Raw genomic sequence first — 21,875 nt, forward strand, 5'->3', positions numbered from 1 at the left:
AATGTACATCACTAAGCCTTGCACTGCTTTCACTTCATACTTTAGATACACTGTATACATTTTCATTTTATCTTCACATTTTCATTTCCTTTATTATTATTTCATTTTTTTAATTATTGAATGTAAATGTAATATGTCCTGCCCTGCTATTTTATTGTATTGTATATATGTAAACAAGTTTCCTGCTGCTTCACTAAATAACCCCTCGGGGATGAATAAAGTGATATCCTACCCATCCTATCCTTGTTATGACCACATCTTACAAATTAGCTGTTGCACAACAGCAGGGGGCCAATGCCTGGGGGGGGAGGGGGGAGATTTGCTGCCACATAGTATGCAACTTTATGTACAACACGGTGTGTGTGTTGTTCATACGAGCAGACATTAGAGGGGCTGTGGTGTGAGGTATGAATCATTAATGCATCAGATGATGTCTGACAACCTAATATTGTACATCTAGATGCTATACATGAGATTGGGCCAACTGTCATACCAGTACCAACAATTGCAACAATGCTGACTGAGCTAACAGTGTTTGCCTGAGATGGAACCGGAAGGAGGACGCTTTTTTCTGCCAATAGCTATTCAATCCTCGTTTTTTATTTATTATTATTTTTAATAAGAAATTGTCGTTTTATCTGAGCTCAGTTAGGAAAAGTACACAAATCAGAAGCAGAAGCAGAATTTCAACCTTTTATTGCCAAGTATGTATATTTTCACATGAATAATTTGTCATGGCGAGTGGTGCGACATTGGACAATGACATTAAACAATCAACAACAATCAACACAGTGCAAGAATAGAAACATATTAAATGTAAAGCAGAATATAACAAATAACATAAAGTGCAGAGACCAACAGGTAACAGTAATTTAAACAGTGTAGTGTAAGTGTAAATTTAAAGTGACAAGCGTATTTAAAGTGTTAAGTGATATGCAGGAGAGTGACCGGTAGAAGATTGTCCTGGGGATGACAGAGTCAGTGAGTGTGGTACCCGGGCTCTGGTAATGAAGAAACTGTGTGTGTGGAGTGAGGTCCTGGTCCTGATGGACTGCAGTCTCCTGCCAGATGGAAGGGACTCAAACAGTTTGTGTCCAGGGTGAGAGTGGTCGGCCACAATCTGTATTGCTCGCTTCAGGGTCCTTGAAGCAAACAATTCCTGAAGGGATTGCAGATTGCAGCCAATCACCCTCTCAGCAGAGCTGATGATAGACTGCAGCCTGCCTTTGTCCTTGGCAGTGGCTGCAGCGTACCAGACGGTGATGGAGGAGCAGAGGTTGGACTCGATGATGGCAGTGTAGAAGTACACCATCATTGTCTTTGGCAGGTTGCATTTCTTCAAATTGAGATATAGTAACAATTAAGCAAAATATGATGAGTTGCTTATTTGAGTTGCCAAGCCAAGGTCAATGACCTCTGATCAAACCACACCTAGACCCGGTCTTGTGTGTAAAACAAACAATATCTAAAGATGTATATTTACTTCATTTAAACTTTTGAATGTGCTTCTTCTTTAATAATGTTATCAATTAAAGTGTGCCAGTACTTGAATATTTTAAACCTCCATCAAAGATATATTGACCAAATGTCTATTTTTTCAATCAGAACTTGAAACACTTCACAACCTCTTTAAATTGATTCAGGAAAATAATGCATGTCAACGATCTAGCATATGTCTTAGAATACCACAATATCAATAAATGATCTATTTTATTTTCTATTTGCTGAAAAAAGGGTGCCTGCAAAGTCAAAAATTGATTCCCCTTCATCCTGCTCCTCGTTTATGTAGCCGACTCGCTGCTACTCGAGGGTTCTCTTCAACACATACACACATTCTTTGCGGTTAATGTTGCACAAACATATTTTATGACACACTTATACAATTCACCCTGTGGTGCGCCCTCTTACGCAGGGCAGTGTCCACCATTAAATCAGACTCTCACAGGCTGGTGTTCCTCTCTCTGTGTCTCACCAGAGCTCCAGCCTGCTACTACTTAATAATAGGATGAGAGATAATAAGCCACCGTGCCAATTAACCCTGGCACTGTTCCCCTGAATCACTCCAGCTGATCTCTCCCCTGCAGCTGAGCACAGACCACGACCACGACCACATTTCACTGGTTCCTTTTCAAAAAGATCTCTGTTTCAGTAAGAGACGGTTCTCTTATCTGCAGTAGTCCTTTTTTCACTCTTTGATCACTTATTGAATCTTTAGTTGCGGCATGTCCCACAGATCTACTCTACTGAGAATCACCAAAGCCATCCTCCTCGGTGCACAAGCCGTCTCAACTCCATCTTGACTCAAGCAGGTCAACTTTATTTATTTTTTTAAGGAATATATTGAAATCACGAAAAAGACAGTAATTACCAATATTTGTACCCAGACACTTGTAAGTAATCACTTTTTTGCAAAGCCAATCAAAACTGATTTAATCTTCTATTCAAATGTGTTCACCTGGGGATGAGAGTTGCATAAGCAAAGTCAAACTATTTCAATTTTGTTTCATTTTAGGAACCAGGACTGAGAATACAGTCCATCCCTTTAAGGGTCATGTGGTATGAATTACAAGGTGTTATATGTTATCTAAGCCACAGATGGATAGCTGATGGCAACATTCCAGGATATCAGGGGGTTACACTCAATTATTCACTTTGGACATCAAGACGTTTTAGCCTTTAGTCATTCGACTGTAATCTATGATGAAATACAAATTATTCAAGGTGAACAAAACCGTACTGGTATTCAAGAGGCCTCTTTGTCTGCTCTTGTGTCTGGTCGTTTTGTATCTCGCACAAATTCAACAAGCATCAGCTGCTAACCAGGGTTATTCAGCTAAACACATGGCTGACAACACAGCAGCACCTGCAAGAGTTCAACCAAGTAGGAATAAAACAAAACGAACAAAATGTGATGTTCACAAGTTCATTTTATGATTGAGAACAATAACTTACTCAAGTAAAGGTCACCATGCCTCTATGTTGCTGAGCATAATAAGAAATATGTTTGCATCTAATGAGGAGATATTATAATACATATTTATTTACATTATCTCAATTTCAGAACCTATGGTAAGGTAAGGCCAGTATGAACAGGTTATTGTGAAAATGTTGTGAAAATCAAGAACAAATATTACTTTATGTATTGAATAAATAAAGATTTTCATTAAAACAAACTGATATCTGACATTTAAATGAACATTTTGGATTGAACTGTTTTAATTATTTGAATGATCTTTTGTGTATGGCCCTGAAATAAGGATTGATATTTTAAATTAGTATTACATTTCATGGTATTCCTTCCTTCATGCCTTAGGGGGAGCTTTTTGACGTCACCTGTATTGATCCCTTGATTAAGCCAATGCATATAAGCACCTGTTTACAGCACAGCATCACAGTCTTATAACCAAAGCACGCATTGGGGGCTTTATTTGTAAAACAAGTGACCCTTGTATACTCTGTATAGTTCAGAGTGGAATTGTCCTTCTTTTAAATTACTTAAAACATTGTAGATGCTAAACATATTGCGAAATACAAGATATAAGATAACATCATACGAATGCTGTTGGAGACATTTGATTTTACAAACCCAAACTCTACAGGGAGCGAGATTCAGGGAGGGAGAGGGAGAGAGAAAGAAAGAAAGAAAGAAAGAGTTGCGGGGTGCTCATACTCAAGCCAGGACAGTTTCCTAGAAGAATATAAAATGAGGGGAGGGGGTTGCTGACATTGGTAGGAAATCCTTTCGAGCTTCTGCAAACCAGATATCAATACGCGGCGAGTGTTGAGGACCGCGGTGCTGCAGGATCCCAACATCACCGTGCAAAGGATCTTTAGAAAGGTAGGCTTCGTTTTTAACATCACTTGTGAGTGGTTATGAGGTCATATTAAGTTGTAATAGTTAAGAGGCTTTTCAATTAAAGTGTTCCAATATGTTCCTCTGCAGAGAGAACTCACAAAACCCACCGTAACAGAGTGAGCTGGCCGCAGACTGCGAAGGGAACTACTCCACCGGCGGAGAGCGGTCCCGTTCTGTGTGATGTGATCGCTGGCTGCGCTTAGGTGGCGCTTTTGCGCACGATGGAGGCCTTTTTACGCGAGCAGAATAGTTGGGAGCTGAATGTTTCCTCGAGCAACGCAATGACAAATGACAGCCGTTTAGGAAACACCTCAGTGAATCCTTTGAAACGAAATGAAGAAGTGGCCAAAGTGGAAGTTACCGTCCTCGTCCTGGTGCTGCTTCTAGCTCTGACCGGCAACCTGTGCGTCCTGTTGGCCATCACCACCTCCAAGCACAGCCAATGTCGGATGTATTACTTTATGAAGCACCTGAGCATCGCTGACCTCGTCGTTGCAATCTTTCAGATCTTGCCGCAACTTATTTGGGATATCACATTCCGCTTCTACGGGCCAGATTTGCTGTGCAGGCTGGTGAAATACCTCCAGGTCGTGGGTATGTTTGCATCTACCTACATGCTTGTCTTGATGTCCATCGACAGGTGCTTAGCAATCTGCCAGCCACTTCGGTCCGTGCACAGGAGAAACGATCGCTTCTACGTGGTCGCCTCGTGGACGCTCAGTCTGATATTCAGCACACCTCAAGCGTACATATTTTCTTTGAGGGATGTCGGTAACGGTGTGTATGACTGCTGGGGGGACTTCATACAACCATGGGGAGCCAAAGCATACATCACGTGGATGACTCTGAGCATTTACATTTTCCCAGTGGCAATTTTAAGCATCTGCTATGGTTTGATTTGTTTTAAAATATGGCAGAACTTCAATATAAAAACCAGAAAGGACCAATTCCTGGCTCTGACTCAGAGGCCCACCAAAGGCTCGCAACATCTCTGTCGTGTGAGCAGCGTGAGGCTCATTTCAAGAGCAAAGATTCGCACTGTGAAAATGACATTCGTCGTGGTCCTTGCCTACATGGTGTGCTGGACTCCCTTCTTCTTTGTCCAGATGTGGTCTGCATGGGATCCTGCTGCACCGAGAGAAGGTAAAGGCATACGCAGTGTTTTCTTCTCTTTCACTCAACAGATGTCGTTCTTGATGTAATGAAGACATTACCCACATATATCAGTGTGCCCTGTGCTCAGAGACACAAGGAGTTATCTTCATCCAATATTTATATTGGTAAATGTATTGTCCATAAATTATGTGATGAATAATAATATTGCAGTGCCTCATGCATGCAAATAGTATTCTTCCACTTCAGAAACTATCTCTGGGAATTCAGAAGCAATCCACTTTACTTCCGAGGCAGCGCAATGCACTTCCCTAAAGTGGGCACTGATGAATTGGGGTGTCATTTCCAGTGGTTACCAGTTCAGAGACAGTCCTCCGAGCCACTGGCAGATACCAGGACGTCAAGGAGTTGCTCCCTCTTTTCCCAGTGGTGGTTTATATACTTTCTATTTAACTGCATAGTTTGTTCTGATTTACCTCTCATATCTTTTGTTTTTGAAATGAACGGGTGACAAGAGCAGGGGTGCTGATATGCTCCATAACCTTTCAAGTGGTGTTATCTGAGCAACATAGCACAAGTGTTCATTTAGAGCCGACAGAGATTTTGATATGATTAAATAGGACAGACTTAGCCAAGGCAATCGACTGTTGGCGCCTTCAAAAACAGTTTTGTACAAATTAAGAACATAAACACTTTAAAGTCAATAATGCCAGTACTAGTGTACGTTGTCATAGGGGCCCTCATTTTGTTTGGATGGATGGACTCAACCAATTATATTTCTTATCACTATTTAATATTAGGCTATTTGTAACAGTTAAACATGTTATTTTGCAACGCCTTAAAAAATCATTGAAATACAAATGTCTGTAGTTATATTTATCTTTGAAACAGTGAACTCCTTGAGCTGTTTTGTAAAAACCTTGTATTTCCTGCAGTAAAACTGCTCTTTATCAGCATTTGTAGCAAAGCATTTCTAAACATTTAGATAGCCAACTGTTTGTTTATTCCGCTTAGGAAGAGGGAGGATCCTCTGATCAAACGATAAAGGAAATACTTTCAGTTTAAAACAAAGTCATTTATAATAAACTGGTTTCTGTATCATAATTCAATTCAGTTTATTTGTATAGCCCATTTTCACAAATTAACTGTCAGTACCCTTTAGTACTGACAGTCATTACAATGTTGCTACATGTTATACATAAAACAATGTCAAACTAAATGTAAATGATAAGAACAAATAATTGAAGTAAAAAAGAAGCAACAAATGGGAGAAAGAAGAAGAAGGGAGAAGGAAGGTGGTATCAATTTCAAATATCTCAATATGATTCACGATTTTGGAGCAGTTTCATGTAAATTGAACTGAGAAAAAAGAGTCAAAGAGTGTTACAAGAAGAATACAAGTTTGTGTCCGTACCCAGTAAAGATAAATCAAATGTTGCTGGCTTACTGCTTGTCTTTACTTTATTGCATTCTCTTTGGAGTAATATCCTCAGGCCAAGGCTCCATGTTTGATCTATCCTGAGGGCGGCTCAAAAAGAAGCAAAATGTTTGCACGCATGGACTGTTTGTTTAACTTGTTACACTCTGAGTTATCTTAGTGCGTATTATTCATCAAACACATGATGGCAATATCACCACAGTTCTAGTGAAATCAATATAACCGTGTTTCCATTCTTCCAAAATCAATCTCTGAAAAGCTGTATAATAATAATAAATAATCATTTATTTTATATAGCGCTTCTCAAGACACCCGAAGTCACTTTACAGTCCAGAGTCCAGTAGTCATACACACACAGTCATCCCGGTGGTGGTAAGCTACATCAGTAGCCACAGCTGCCCTGGGGCAGACTGACGTGGCAGCCAATCAGCGCCTACGGCCCCTCCGACCACCACCAACATTCATTCACATCCATACGAACCGGGGTGAGGCTGCGGTGCATGTCTTTATGATGGTGGGGGAAACCGGAGTGCCCGGAGTAAACCCACGCAGACACGAGGAGAACATGCAAACTCCACACAGAAAGGACCTGGAACGACCGGGACGACCGGGATTCGAACCCAGGGCCTTCTTGCTGTGAGGCGACAGTGCTAACCACTGAGCCTTAGCTAACGTTAACACATTTACCCATGGGTTGATTAATGTGTACGGTCCCTGTACAAATAAATAAATAAATGAAAAGAAAAAAAATGAGCCACCGTGCTGTATCATGATATTACAGAAAAGTAGCCAAGATTAATGTTTTTCTTTCATTTCTGGCATCACAAGAATGTGTTTAATGTTCTTTAAATCAAAGGGATTATATACCAGAGCAAAAAGGAACAAGTTTGAATACTGTAATGTTGTGGTATTTAAAGAACTGCTCCCCATTTAATAACAATATCACAAATCTGAACAGGATGTTTAACTTTTCTGTTAAACACTTCTCATAACGTTGACGTGTCATTTGATTGACACTTCGCACAGCACACCTCTCAATATAAAGCAAAGGACTTAGTCAGGGAACCATGAAACAGAACAGGTCAGCAGTTTCACTTGAGGAGAGGACAACACACACTAAATCTCTCACCCCATTAAGGATTCGAGAAAAAAGAAAGACATGGAAGTCTCCAATTTACCGTTCAAACAGCGTGCTCCATCAATGTGCTCTGTGCCTCTAAAGATAGGAAATGTAATCACACGAATGAATGAGAAAAATCAAGTATATTTTTCCATCCAAGTCGGGCCTCTTCTAATTGAAGCCATTCATCATTTGTGTGGCACGCAGCTTTCTATATTTTTTTCAGGGAACATCCCACATGTTTTTGATATTGTCTGTCAGTTCACATTTTTCTCTGTAAATTATGTGCAATACATACAAGGAATGATATTTTTTTTAAATGTATCCAGAGACCAAAGCTGTCCAGTGGAGGTGTTTGGCGTGTTATTTATTATTGGGGTGTATAAACCAAAATATTGGACACAAATTTAAATATTGACCTGATGATGGTGCTAGATAAAAGATTACGTGATTAAAGTTATTGTAATTTATCCTCAGGTGGGACCATGAAGGTCAAAACAGATCCAATATTTGTTAAAATCATTCCGACAGCCAGGATGTTAAAACTCTTAAAAGTACAAGCATACATGTACACACACACGCACGCACTCTCACACACACACACACACACACTGTTGAAACCTGTGTAGCTTCATTTTGAATTGTTTTAAAGTTCCAAAACTTTGCAAAGATACCAAATATGAATTCCACACTGAATTTGGGCATAAGCCCAAAACCAGGTGATTACATCTTACTGGAATGGAGAAAAACGTATTACTTTAGAAACTCTTGCCACTTATTTGTTTCTTTTCTAAATGGCTTATCCTATTCAGTGTAGCAGGGGATGGAACCTGTCCAAGCATGCACTGGTTGAAAGCCAGAGTACACCCTGGCCATGTTTTCATATACAAGGTGTATTAAAAGAATAAGGCTGGAACTATGTAATATTCTTCTCCTTGTCAACACTTTCCATGAAAACAAAAACAACGTTTTAGTCCATCTCTGTCCATTTTCTGACTGTTCTACCCTGCCTGTGCCACCACAGCCCGAACTGCATGTGTTCTATACCGAGAATGAAAATCTTTCAAAATTACTCACAAGTTCAGGAGGAAGTCTGTCTTTTTTTCCTGGCCAACTTTCAGCCTTAGATTTGGTGTGTTAGTGAGAAAATGGAGTGTACAGGATTGATTCAAAATAAACTACACTTGTTGAATTACACTGTAAGAATATTTATATATATTCGTCACCTCACAGCAAGAGGGGCCCGATCCCGGGCGGTCCTTCTGTGTGAAGTTTCCATGTTCTCCCATTGGCAGCGTGGGTTCCCTCCGGGTTCTCCAGCTTCCTTCCAAAGTCCAAAGACATGCAGCTCAGGTTAATTGGAGACTCTAAAATTGCCCACATGTGTGAAGGTAAATGGTTGTCTGCCTCTATATGAGCCCTGAGATACACTTCGCCCAATGTCAGCTGGGATCGGCTCCAACGCCCCCGCAACCCTAATAAGCGGTTTGGATAATGGAATGGAATATGTATATATTCACCAAGAATATAATTTGTCTCTGTCTCTCTCCTTAGACGTGGCATTTATCATCGCCATGTTGCTGGCCAGTCTCAACAGCTGCTGTAACCCCTGGATCTACATGTTCTTTGCTGGTCACCTGTTTCCTAACCTGATGCAGTGCTTCTTCTGCTGCTGTAGGCAGTACCTGCCAGCCTCCCCCTGCAGCTGTGATCAACAGTGCAGGCACAAGAGCAAGTCTTCTACTTGTGTCTTCAAGAACACTAGCAGCCAGAGGAGCCTCACACACACATCTAGCACAGGGGGGCTGGGACACTGAAGAGGCAGCTGAAAGCCATCCAGGTTTCTTATCCGGCAATCATGCAGGTCCCCCATTTCATCATCTGCAGTGGCACGACAGTGGCTCATGGCTACTATTCTTTTCTTTTTGTATTGGGCGAGATAGATAATACAAAACCTCTGTGGATTTCCTAAAATACCACATGTTTGACTCCCTGCAACTCCCTTCTCTTACACTTTATCATTTCCAGATGAATCCTGTAAATTAGCATTTTAAAAGTTGTTTGTGTGTCTTCCAATAGTTTTTTTTCCTAATTTGATCCTAATAAGACAATCAATTATCACAATAACTATATTAATGTTGCACAATGACATTCTGTTGACAAATCAGTCATACCCGTACTGCCTTTTAAGAGTGGCAGGGGTCTGGCAGATTCCAAAAGTAGATTTGCTCTGTTGAAATGGTTTAGAATGTAGTTAGTATTATGCTTGTTTACCCCTTCAAAGCAGAATTACTCCGTGGATGTTTTCAGCAGTTTGTAGCCCGATGTGCAGATCAAACAATGTTTGTCCTTAATGATGTAATATAAACATCACTTTGTCAATTGTTTCCACTGCTCCTCGTGTGTGTCTACATGTCATCTCTTCTAGGTGTTGGTCTTTTGGGGGCAAGCTCAGTTCATCTTAGTGGGATCACCCTTGAATAATAGTTCCCCCTTGTGGTAACTTTGAATTAGTCCAACAAATGGTGTTTTTTCTCTGCTCAGTTTCTTTTGCTGTACATTTGAGGCATTATATCAACTGCTTAACTTACAGTATGACATGGAGAAAATCAGTGTCTGGATGTGTGTTTGAATTGTTCTTTAACTGTATATATCCTGGTAGGTTGTCTACAAAACATTGTGGTTCTGGGCAACATCCAGAGGGAGCAGCTTAAAAGTGAAAGAGGGGAACTCACTTTCACATACAGTTTCAATAAGAGTCATTAGAGTCTAACATGTCAGAATCAGAATCAGAATCAGAAACAGTTTTATTGCCAGGAATGTTTACACAAACGAGGAATTTTTTTTGGCGGAAGGTGCAACATGTGGCGCAATCACAAAATATACTGATATTTGAAAGCTGTCTAACTATTATTAAGTACAAGAAAACATTCATATTGTACTTAACATTGTATTTATTTAAAGTTTGCCTTGAATCAATGGTTATATATATATATATATATATATATATATATATATAATTAATAAATATATGTGTGTGTGTGTCTGTGTGTGTGTGTGTGGCTCTTTTGCATCTTTATAGGACACACTCGCACATTTCCAAGCTTCATTAATCTAAAATATTACATAACAAATTTCTACTTCAATGAATGCACTTCTATGATTACAAAGTAAGCAGATCATTTGCACCTCGACCACGTCGTCGTTCATTTGCTTGGGCTCTCTGTAGCTGATCATCAGCTCCTGGCTGTTGTTCCTTTCAGTCATGGTCCTGGGTCCGTGTACGTTTTGTTAGTTTGTTTTTTTGTTTCATTCCAAATACGGAAATCACGTGGTTTTTTCGTTTTCCGTCTGAAACCAAAAACGGAAAAACGGAATACCATCTCCGTATTTCGTTTCTGCCGTCTGAAACCAAAAACGACAGAACGGAAGTGCTTAAAATGAAAGTCAAAATAAAAGCCAGTGATACATATTCGTATTAACGTTAGAAGAATATTAATTAATCAATATGAAGAATAAATAATTAAACGGGGATATTTTAACGATGCAAACACATAGCACGTTCAATTTGATAATTTAATAACTTTTCCTGTCACTAAAAACATAATGTTTCTAACAAAGGTAAATTATAACATGTAGGAACTTGACATATTTGACAAAAATAAATTTTGCTTGATCTACTTATTAGTGTTGAGTGATCTTCTGTCCCTGCGTTGGGCGTCTCTCGTCCATGCATGCTCTCTCAGAACCTGAACCGAAAGGGACAAAAGGCAGACCGCGAGCAGTCTCTGCAAGGAGAGTCATTCGTCCTGCTCTCAACACTGTTGCCACAGTTCTGACGTCCAAGTTGAAGCGATTCTTCTGTCCCTGCGTTGGGCGTCTCTCGTCCTGCTCTCTGAACCTGATGATGTGGGTCCTACTTACACACTCTGAGAGTGAAAAGTATTTGGAATGAAACAAAAAAACAAACTAACAAAACGTACACGGACCGTCCTGCTCTCTGACTGAAGGAGCAGGCTTATGTTGCAGCTGAGGTATTGAAGCAAGAGAGGCCACGATGACAGGTCGGGTGCGCAGCTGCAGTCGGAGCTACAGAGGGCATGGGAGGGGCGTGGCAGTTTATAAACTGAAACGCCACTCAGGGGTTTTCAGATCCAGGAATGCCAGCAGGCAGCTGCCAGCAATGATACCTCAAACTCTCAAAGATATAGAAGGCACTGCTGGTATACCTCATCAAGTATAGGGACCCACCCACACACACTATAGCATTGTATGTTATAAGTGTGACAACTCACACTGACTTGACGCGTTCTCAAAAAGGGAAGCAGCTTCCTTTCGCAATGCTCACTGCCAAAGCGCACAGTGCATGATAGAGAGTAATCATACAGGATGTTTAATTTCCATCCACAAAGTCCCAAACACTCAAATGTTACCATATAAAGTCATAAACTTAGGAAGAGTGTTTGCTTTGAAGCTTACATAAGTAACTTCTATGATTAAAATGTAATTCTAGTGGTTTTGAACTAAAGCTTGAACTCTTAAACATTTTACAAAATATAAACGCAGCCCCAATCCATTTGTATGACAAACTGCTGAAATTATTTCAAATGCAAAACATATCACAAAGCCATAACTCCACTATCAGGTGTCAGTGTAAGAGAAAACAAATATCCATGTTCACTGTCATAATGTTGTGTTCCTTAAGTCAATCACTGTAACAAGAGTTATTTAACAGATTCCATTTTCTTATGTTGATCTCAGATAGTAAGAACTCTGATCCTTTTTTGGGGTTTCTCAGACCTGATTTCAAACTATGAAGATACAACATAGAATAACATCACCCTGTTTCACTGTGACTAAACTATTGTTTGAACATGTCACAAGCTGTCTATAATCATTCAAGCGGTCCATAAGATGCTGTTGGACTTGACCAAAGGCACCTTAACTGTGGAAAACATGTAAAAAATATTGTCTTGCAGTACATATTAAAGAATCAGATATCAATGCCCACTTTGGCTCCGTCCATTAGAATACCAGTGTACATCATGAACAATCCCAGTCTGGATGTGCCAGTCTCATTCTTTGGCCAGGTGAACGCTGAAGCCTCCACAGCATCTCCCAGCACTCGTGAAGAAGGGCCGCACAACGATGCCCAGCACAATGCTCCAGAGGCTCTGCAGCCAGTGTGCCCCGATGAGGACACAGTGGCTACAAGGACCGACAATCCTGTCATAGAGAGAAACAAAACAATTACTAAGAATGAAGAATTTTACTTCCCCCAAAACCTCATGGTATGTTATACTTATAACTTGATTATTTCTTAACTTCGAGGTTGAATCACGATATTAAACCTTCTTTGTTATTTCCAGACCATTCAAGGATCCTCTTTTTCCACAGCATAGTCTCATTATGTCATTTGCTATACTTTGTTGTCAACATATTTATTTTTTAGAATAAAATCAGATTGTCATTACCAATGGTTAAATAAACAGTACACTTTATTTATTGTATTCTTATATATTCCAAAACTACTCATTCACTCAACAATGCATTGCTTCATTACTGTTTTATTTGTATCTAACTAGTTAGTATAGCTGATGTTAAAACACACGTTAAAACCCACTCAGTCAAGTTTTGAAGAATCACTACTTTTCCAAATCATTCTTCCTCGATCAAAAAAGTATTGATACACTCCTTGCATAATGATTCTCCTGTTTTGAATGGTTTCCTTTTTGTATCCTCTCTCAGATTCCTCTTTATCAATCACATACTTGAGACCAATCAAAACTATTTTTCCTACAACCAGGCTATAGCTAAACCTACCAGATGTGGAGGCAGCTGAGGATGGCAAAGAGGAGACCAGAGATAATTGAAATGGGAATGGCCAAAAGAACTGTCAGGACCCTGTAGATCCAAACCCTCGACACCTCAAACAGGGCATGACTCCAGATCCACACTCTGTCCCCACTGCGCAGTGACACCGGCTCAGCAATCACATCCTCAAACGTCACCTAGAGACACAAAGACAAAGTGGTGCTTATGCTACAGAGGTGAACGAACAATCTGTGTTGCTTTTTGACTCGATTCACCGGCCAGAATGAATTTCCTCCACTGGAGGGCAGCGCAATCAGCCAAACCGTCTCTTGGTTCGACATGGCAGTAATTTAGTCAGCTAATTCCTTGCATGTGACAAATGCACAAAGGATCCATAAAACAAAGTTGATGAGAACTTCTTCATGAGAATACAATACCTTGAGACAGTCATTGATACCGCGGGGGTCCCGGACATTTATCAGAGGCTTGGTATCACTGATCTCGACCATTGTGGACGTGTGAACGTCTTCCTCTTCTTCCAGAGAAGGATGGGCCCTCCAGAGAGTTTCAGGTTCCTCACCATTATCAAATTCATCAGGGTCACTAGAGTCCTCCAAGTCAATCTCTACTTCCTCTGAATCTTCTCCTTTTATCATGGTGTTCATCCAAACAAGTGAAGAAAACACAATCCGGAGAGCAGAGTGCCTGTCACCGGCGTACAGCTCAGACTGAGGCCCGCTGACTGGACTCTAGCTGGGAGGTGTGGTTATATTGGGAACATTACGGAGCCCTGGGTGGTATTTGCAGATGGTCTTTCAAGTGAAGATCTTGTTCCTATGCTGTGGGAGGGATAGGAAGCATAGGGTGGGATATAAATACAGTGCATGGAGATGGCTCTGTATACACCCTACGGGAATGCCATCACACGGACACATGCACGGACAACACAAGAGAAATATGCTTGCATGAGAGCAAAGATAGGGAAAAGATTTAGATATTTAGTGATGTAGGTATACTTGCATTACGAATTATAGTCCAATACTTCCCAGGAAGTCGAGGCAAAGAGTAAATTAATTATCTTATTCAGAGCAACTGCAAGTGCGATTGATTTTCTCCAGAAACAGAAAGCACTGAATTTGATAATTCCGTTCTGGAAAATGACACTACTAAATTGTTACAACCAAACATTATTTTTATTTATTTTTTATTTAGAGAATAAGGGACAGTGCATATTGATAGACAGTACAATGTACATGTAAATATGCCAGATTATAGCCGGGAGGCTAGTTTCCATCTGTAGTCCCTTGGCAGGTTGATGTAGTTTAAGAGTACAAGCAGAGTGAAATGGAAAGCACACATCACTTCACACGTAATGACAGTACAGTAATACAAAAGAAGAAAAAAAGATGAATAAAAAGATGCATGTAAGACATTTGGATACCGTGCGGATTAACTCTAATGGTCACAGGGCTGATTAAATCTGAGCCATGCCTTCAGGTGGCCTTTGAAGGTGACCAGGCTGGGGCTTTCCCTTATAGAAGGAGGTAGGCTGTTCCACATCATGCATCCTTTGAAGGACAGCACATTTTGCCCAAACAGGGTTTTTCTAAACGGGACCTCACAGTCCCTGTTTGTGACAGCTCTGGTGGACAGAGTGGAGTTAATAGATCTGTGTTTGATAAAGGTTTTAAGGGGGGGTGGCGCTAGGCCATTTAGTATTTTGTAAATCAAACAGGCCGAAGTGAATTTTCTAAAGTTATTAAAACTTAACATGTTGTATTTGGTTAAAATAAAGCAATGATGATACTTAAAAGGTTTTTTATCCAGTATTTTCAATGCTTTTTTATAGAGTAGTTCGACCGGTTTAATAATTATTGAGCTTGTCATAGACCAACTGGTTAAGCAGTAACTCACATGTGAAAGTATCATAGAGTGTAAAAACAGCAAAGCGGCATTAGTCGATAGAGAGTTTCTTATTTGTTTGAAATTATGTATATGGAAATTTATGGTTTTCGACATCATTTTAACATGGCTCCTAAAGGAGAGTGTGGAATCAAGCATAATGCCTAAGTATTTGAACTCATTAACAACATTCAGTTTCTCAGTTCCCAAAAACACATTAGAATATGCAACAGTTAAGGATTGCTTTGAAAAGAACATACACACTGTTTTTTTAGTGTTCAATGAGAGACAGGACCTGGTGAGCCAGCCTTGAATATGACTCAGAGCAGTAGAGAGCACTCGTGCTGCCTCCTCACTATTTTTGGCCACCGTAAAAATGACCGTGTCATCAGCATACAGCTGAACATCCACATTGAAGCAAGAGTCAGGTAAGTCATTAATATAAAGAGAGAATAAAATGGGCGCCAGTATGGATCCTTGGGGGACCCCTACTGGACAGCCCAGGTAAGAGGAGCTGACACCATCAACCACAGTACATTGTTCTCTATGGGATAAATAAGATCCAAACCATTTGATGGCTTGATCAGAGAAGTTAAAGCCTAACAGTTTGCTTAGTAGCACATCATGGTTAACTGTATCGAACGCTCTTTTTAAATCTAAAAATACAGCACCTACGCAGCTCTTCTTATCTAATAAACTTTTACATTTCTCCATGAGCGTAACCAGTGCAGATTCCGTGGAATGATGCGGTCGAAAACCAAACTGCATGGGGTGCAGGGGGGTTTGACCATTATTAAGGAATTCTATTATTTGTTTAGCGATCCATTTTTCTATAATTTTAGAGATGCTAGGCAAAATACTAATTGGTCTGTAGTTGTTCATATCGGAGCTATCCCCCGATTTGAACACAGGGATAACTGAGGCCATCTTCCATGCTCCAGGAACCATCGAGTGTCTAATCGATAGGTTCACTAGGTGCATGATTGGGGGTGCCAGCGCCTCCTTGTGTGATTTTAAAAAGCTGGTGTCGAGACCATGGATATCCTTGGCTTTAGAGTTGTTCAAAGCATTAATAATATTAATGACTTCTGTCACAGTGATTTCTTGAATACAAAATGTTATCAGTGAATTGTCTGCAGCTCTATTTACCGGACTACCAGAGCACACGGGTGAAATGAACTGTTTAGATATATCTTCAATAGATTTAATAAAAAAGGAGTTTAATTCCTGTGCCAGAATAACGGGGTCCCGCACCAGCTGATTGTCAACTCTTAGTTCTAGGCCTTTATTATCCTGCTTATGTTGTTTCCCTGTTAGCTTGTTTATATTCTGCCAGATTGTTTTACTGTTCCCCCTAGCATTTTCAATAATTTTTATTAAAAAATCTGCTTTGGCCTTTCGCAGCTCCAGCGTAACTTTGTTTCTGGTAGCTGTGAAAATATGTCTGTCTGTACTTAACCCTGATTTTATGGATTTTTTGAGAGCCATATCCCTTCGCTTCATTAAGTGTACACAATCTGGGTTGAGCCAGGGAAGGGTGGTTTTATTCCTCCTACGGCTCCCTTGTCTGGAGAAAGGGAAAATTACCCCCTTGATTTGAGAGAGGAAAGAGTCGCTGCAGATATCTGCATTTTCACATTTATGAAGATCATCCCAATTGATGTCTTTTAAGGCTTTTTCTAGATTTTGTTGTTGGTTTTTGGGGATTATTCTAGTATTAGGTCGATTACTAGGGGTACTAGAAAAAGAGTTTTCAAAACGTTTTTTGTTAAGTTTTCTAGAAAAAAAAATTGCATTATGATCCGAGAGTCCCGTCAATAAGTTATGGGTTTTGGTGACTCTCTCGGGTTTGTTAGTGAAGACTAGGTCAATTCTAGTTTGTGAGCAGTGTGTGATTCTGTTGGGTCGCTCTATTATCTGGGTGAAGTTGAAATACTCCGTTATAAGTTTAAGATTTTTTCTCTCCTTTTTATCGTCCCAGTTTACATTAAAATCTCCGAACAACAGAATTTCTTTTTTATGATTACACGAATTAAGAAGTGCTTTAAGGTGATCATAAAATTCAGCTTTAGCTGAGGGTGCACGATAGATGCAGATAGCAGTTAGAGACATTTCATTTGAAAGAAAGATGTTAACACCAATACCTTCCAATATGTTGCCACCAGGCCACACCATCTGGTTACATCTCAGGTTGTTTTTTACATAGAACAAAACCCCCCCTCCTTTCCCATGAACCCTATCTTTCCTGAAGGTCTTGTATTCGGGGAGTGTTATCGCAGCTTCGGGTGAGGAGCTGGATAGCCACGTTTCGGATAGTCCCATGAAATCAATGTTCGAATTATTTAAATTAAAAGATGTTCCAGCTGCTCCCGTTTTGGGACCATGCTGCGGACATTTAAATGGCCCCCAAAGTAAGCCTCTTTTACACAATGGGTCCCAGATTGTTCTTGCATGATTTAAGGTCTGGAAAATATGCAGAGATCGGTGTCTTTTTAATATGGGGTTTCTGAACTTAGCTGTGTTGGTATGCGGGAAGGTACATGCTAACAGAGGCCATGGCGGTAGTAACTGTGGTGGTGTTAGCCACATTATTCGGTTGCCTATTGTGACCGGTTGTATCGCTGGCCATGGCGGCGTTGCCTGTATTAGCGATGTGATTTCCAGAACCTGCGGGCCAGGATTAACCTCAACGTCGCCGGCCAGTAGCAATATAAATGCAAGATACAATAGTCTTAGAGTCTTACTGGGTGGGAAGGTTTTCTCCCGAATCGCAGAAGGAATTCTGGCTCGTCCATTGTTCAGAAAAAAAGTGTACAGGAGATGCTGGTTTCCCCATATCAGAGAGTAAGCAAAGTTGCATTGAAAGCGCTGTCGTGTAGATATTAAAAGCACACATAATATAAAAACAGTACACGGTATCCAACTATGAGTTAAAGCTTGTTTGTTAGTGGATAAAGTTAGTTTAGTCGACACACACGCAGCACCTGCCTCGCCGCGCGTGTGTACGGCGGCCATCTTAGATCCCATCATGGAAATCATTATAACAATGATATGTCCTGGTTACTAAATATTACAGTCATTCTAAATATTGAAGACAATATTTGTCACTATCATTTATATACTGTATATCTAACTATCTTCATTGTTGTTTAGACATTTCACTTTAAATTGTGCTGCTTTTCTGTAGCGATGCAGAATAAAGTGACGTATGAGCCACTGAAGGCTTGTGAAAAATAACATGCTCTCATGTATAGAAAATGTTCAATCACTAACAACTAAAATCCATGAATTAACTGTTTCTCAAAACGGACTTCTGATCCTATTAGTTTCTAGTTGATTTTGAAAAAATGAAAAAAACTTTTATTGCTAAAATGTCATTTTGAGAATGTTCATCCTGTCCCCTATAAAGAGGTAAGTGTTCAACATTGAGGATCCTTTACTGCCTTGGTTTGCACATTCAAGTTCACAACAGCATTAATCAGATATATTTCATGTTATCACAATATCCTCCTCTGGACCGAGTATGGAGAGCACTCTCAGGTCTCTGCACTCTTTCTGATGTAAAGCATGTTTCGCAACATGCTTTAAGAAGAAAAAATTACTTTCACCTCCAACAACCTTTGGACCCATTAACCAGGCATCCTATCTGCTATTAATAGGTCAGCTATGAATCCTCAGAGTTAGACCTTATCGCTCAGCAAACCACCAGACCTTCACCACAAGGCCATCTCACACTGCTCGCATCCTCATCTTCACCACATAATGACCCAGTACAGGAGCTGGCAATGATCTGATAAATATATACAAATGTACATATACAAAGTAACTCCTATCCATCAGCAAAACTCAAGTATCCTTCAAAACTTTCATTATGTTGATTGATTATGCTACATTCGTTTGAAAAGATATGGATCCAAGAGTTTTCCCTATATACTACTATGAGAAGCAAAAACAAGGACATATTTCCCAATTAAAAAGATGGAACAATGACTGTCCATCACAAAAAACAAACTACCAAATATGCAACAAACTGTATATCTGTTCAGAGTTGAGCATAAGCGAGCTACTACGCTCCTAGATCTAGTAGCTCCGATGAGCACAGTCTCCATGGTAATGACAATGTCTGCCTGCTGGATGGAGACAGAGAGAGAACACAGTGTATCGATGACAGAGAGCTTCCTGTGTCGGTGCCGGAGAGACCAAGGTATGCTAATGAACGCACACCTCACCAGATGGGGTTTGTTTGTGACTGTGGCTGCACAGGTGAGGTCAGCGGAGAGTGTGATATATATGAGATTGTGTGTGTGTGTGTGTGTGTGTGTGCGTGTGAAGTGGTGTGTGTGTGTGTCTGTGTGTGTTTGTGTCTGTGAGTCTCTGAGTGGAGAGAGGTGAATCCTTTTCTTGCTCAGTGTACCCGGTGGTTCAGGATTACTCCAAGATGTCCCATTTATCGGGGATTACGACATATATCCAGATAAATTACTGAGTGAAAAAGCTTCTGATGACATGATCACATTTGTTGTGAAATATACTAACACTATATGTATGGAAAACGTTTGTGTTTTTTGTCCTGCATAATAATAATAATAACGTTGTGTTACAGGCCCAAAAAAGGCCTTTAAATTGCCGAAATAACCAACAATCAAAGAATTTAATTGTTAAAAAAATTAATACGTATTGAACTTTTGGAAGAACACCATCTTTATACAGGACCCTATTTCTCATATTTTGAAGATGATTTAGAAGACATTTTGGATCTTATTTGTATAATATGTGACAGGCATCACCCAAAAATTTTCTGTTCACACAGAAGCAGCTTATTTGGGGCATGCAGGATGTCAGACAGTGTTCCTGCTCAGCATCTGTCAGTCCAGCTGCTTTCACTACAATGGGTCAGACTGATTATTTGACATGTGTATTTAACAATGCAATCGCCTATTCAGTGCTTCCCATTTAACACCACAAAAGAGAAAAAAACTGGGAAAAAGTACGAATTTTTTTTAACACTGGATTATCTGCACAAAATACCCCTCAAATGCGTGAGCTTCTGAACTAAGAAGCCTATTTCCCAACAAGTCAAACTATTCCTTTAAGGAGTGTTTTTCAGAGGGCACACGCGTGTCATCCCGGCTGTGGGCCCTTAATTACTTTGTACTTACTGAGTACACTGAACACGAGGTTGTACTGCATGGAGCTCTATGAAGATGGCTGTCAGCTGTCGTTTGATATGTGTATATGCAGTTCTGAGGGAAGTCGTGCTGGGACTGTTTGAAGAAAGCTCTGATGAAATAATGTGGTTCGCTCTGTTGGACAGCACCATCAATCACACCTCGTCTCTTTGATTCTTCAGAAGTGGTTCTCTCTTAATCACTGTCAAACAGATAGAGGACAGCACACAGAGGAACATTGGATCTTTTCAGATTTACCATTAAGGACAGCCAACTAACAAACTACACTCGGCTGAGCCCGAGCCATGAATTCTCATTTTCTATAGAAAGTGGGCTTGTGTTTGATCTACAATGAATATGCTTAGCAAAAGAGGTGTACAGCTGATTTGATTGTCTTGATTTAATAAAAGCCTCCAGTGAGATGGGAGGTCCTTCACTTTAATTTGCAACGTATGAAGGCTAAAATATTCATGAGACCCAATCCGTTATTGTGCTTTTGTAAGTAATTTCTTCTATTTAATGTCCTATCTTATCTGGACCATGAATCTGAAATAAAGTTTGTTTTATTGATTAATTGATTGATTGATTGATTGATTGAGTGATAATAAATCTGCCAGACATATTTGGTATCTTTTTATTGTAATATTTTATTTTCACAATATTTTCACAATGCAAGAGAACATGCAGAGCATATTACATTAAACACATTAAACAGAAAATTGCACAGCAAGTTAGGAAAAGAACAACATTAAAATACACAAGTACAAAATTAAAAGTAAATAGATAATTCCCCCCACCCAAAGACAAAGAAATAATAATAATAAAATAAATAAAAATAAAAGGTTGGTGCATATGATGATGACACAGCAGAGCTACCACAATGACACAGTGCATAATTTAGAGCTCCAAATATGTATAGTACTATGGTACCGTTAGCGTTGTATCCATGTATTCCAAATAAGGCTGCCATATATTCAAAAATAACTTGTATCTCTTTCTAAGACAATAAGTAATTTTTTCAAGAGGGATACAACTGTTTATTTCATATTTGGTATCTTTGCAAAGTGTTGGAATAGTGTGTGTGTGTGTGTGTGTGTGTGTGTGTGTGTGTGTGTGTGTGTGTGTGTGTGTGTGTGTGTGTGTGTGTGTGTGTGTGTGTGTGTGTGGATGTAGGAGATCTTTGTATACGTACACAGCATCTGTTTGTGTATAACAAACCTCAATGTTGGTGTCGTTATATTTGCACAATTGCTGTTTGTATATCACTGATGGTTTCTTGTTTTACTCTGTACAATATTTGTCTGTAATTGTTATAAAAGTTGCATTGTTATAGTAAACTCTGCAGCATATACGTGAATGTGTTTACAGCCAGGAATAAAATGTGCTATCTTGCTTGTTTTAACATATAAAACGCCTATAAAATGTATGTGTTTCTGGATTTTAGTTTGTGCGTTTATGTGTGTG

General features: G+C 39.8%; 2 protein-coding genes across 2 annotated transcripts; one reads left to right on the forward strand and one right to left on the reverse strand.

Annotated features, from left to right (window-relative positions):
• The first annotated feature begins 4,077 nt into the window (after positions 1 to 4,077).
• On the forward strand, positions 4,078 to 10,243 carry LOC130208922 (isotocin receptor-like). The gene is made up of 2 exons (XM_056438347.1): positions 4,078 to 4,999; positions 9,082 to 10,243. The coding sequence occupies exons 1-2, from the start codon at positions 4,078 to 4,080 to the stop codon at positions 9,342 to 9,344; spliced, it is 1,185 nt and encodes a 394-aa protein (XP_056294322.1). The 3' UTR covers positions 9,345 to 10,243.
• A 1,661-nt stretch (positions 10,244 to 11,904) lies between these two features.
• Positions 11,905 to 14,062, reverse strand: LOC130208925 (caveolin-2-like). Its single transcript, XM_056438350.1, has 3 exons — positions 13,779 to 14,062; positions 13,351 to 13,538; positions 11,905 to 12,753 (listed from the first exon to the last, which is right to left on the reverse strand). The coding sequence occupies exons 1-3, from the start codon at positions 14,004 to 14,006 to the stop codon at positions 12,603 to 12,605; spliced, it is 567 nt and encodes a 188-aa protein (XP_056294325.1). The 5' UTR covers positions 14,007 to 14,062; the 3' UTR covers positions 11,905 to 12,602.
• Between the last annotated feature and the right edge of the window lie 7,813 nt (positions 14,063 to 21,875).

Source organism: Pseudoliparis swirei, chromosome 18, assembly GCF_029220125.1.
Source record: "Pseudoliparis swirei isolate HS2019 ecotype Mariana Trench chromosome 18, NWPU_hadal_v1, whole genome shotgun sequence".
Taxonomy (NCBI): Eukaryota; Metazoa; Chordata; class Actinopteri; order Perciformes; family Liparidae; genus Pseudoliparis; species Pseudoliparis swirei.

What these genes read in the sequence shown, in the direction of transcription:
- LOC130208922 (XM_056438347.1), top strand. Translation starts at nt 4,078, where the DNA reads ATGGAGGCCTTTTTACGCGAGCAGAATAGTTGGGAGCTGAATGTTTCC. An exon ending in TCCTGCTGCACCGAGAGAAG is followed by an intron (nt 5,000 to 9,081) that starts GTAAAGGCATAC and finishes CTCTCTCCTTAG; the next exon opens with ACGTGGCATTTATCATCGCC.
- LOC130208925 (XM_056438350.1), bottom strand. Translation starts at nt 14,006, where the DNA reads ATGAACACCATGATAAAAGGAGAAGATTCAGAGGAAGTAGAGATTGAC. An exon ending in GTATCAATGACTGTCTCAAG is followed by an intron (nt 13,539 to 13,778) that starts GTATTGTATTCT and finishes TTGTGTCTCTAG; the next exon opens with GTGACGTTTGAGGATGTGAT. An exon ending in CTCAGCTGCCTCCACATCTG is followed by an intron (nt 12,754 to 13,350) that starts GTAGGTTTAGCT and finishes TCTCTATGACAG; the next exon opens with GATTGTCGGTCCTTGTAGCC.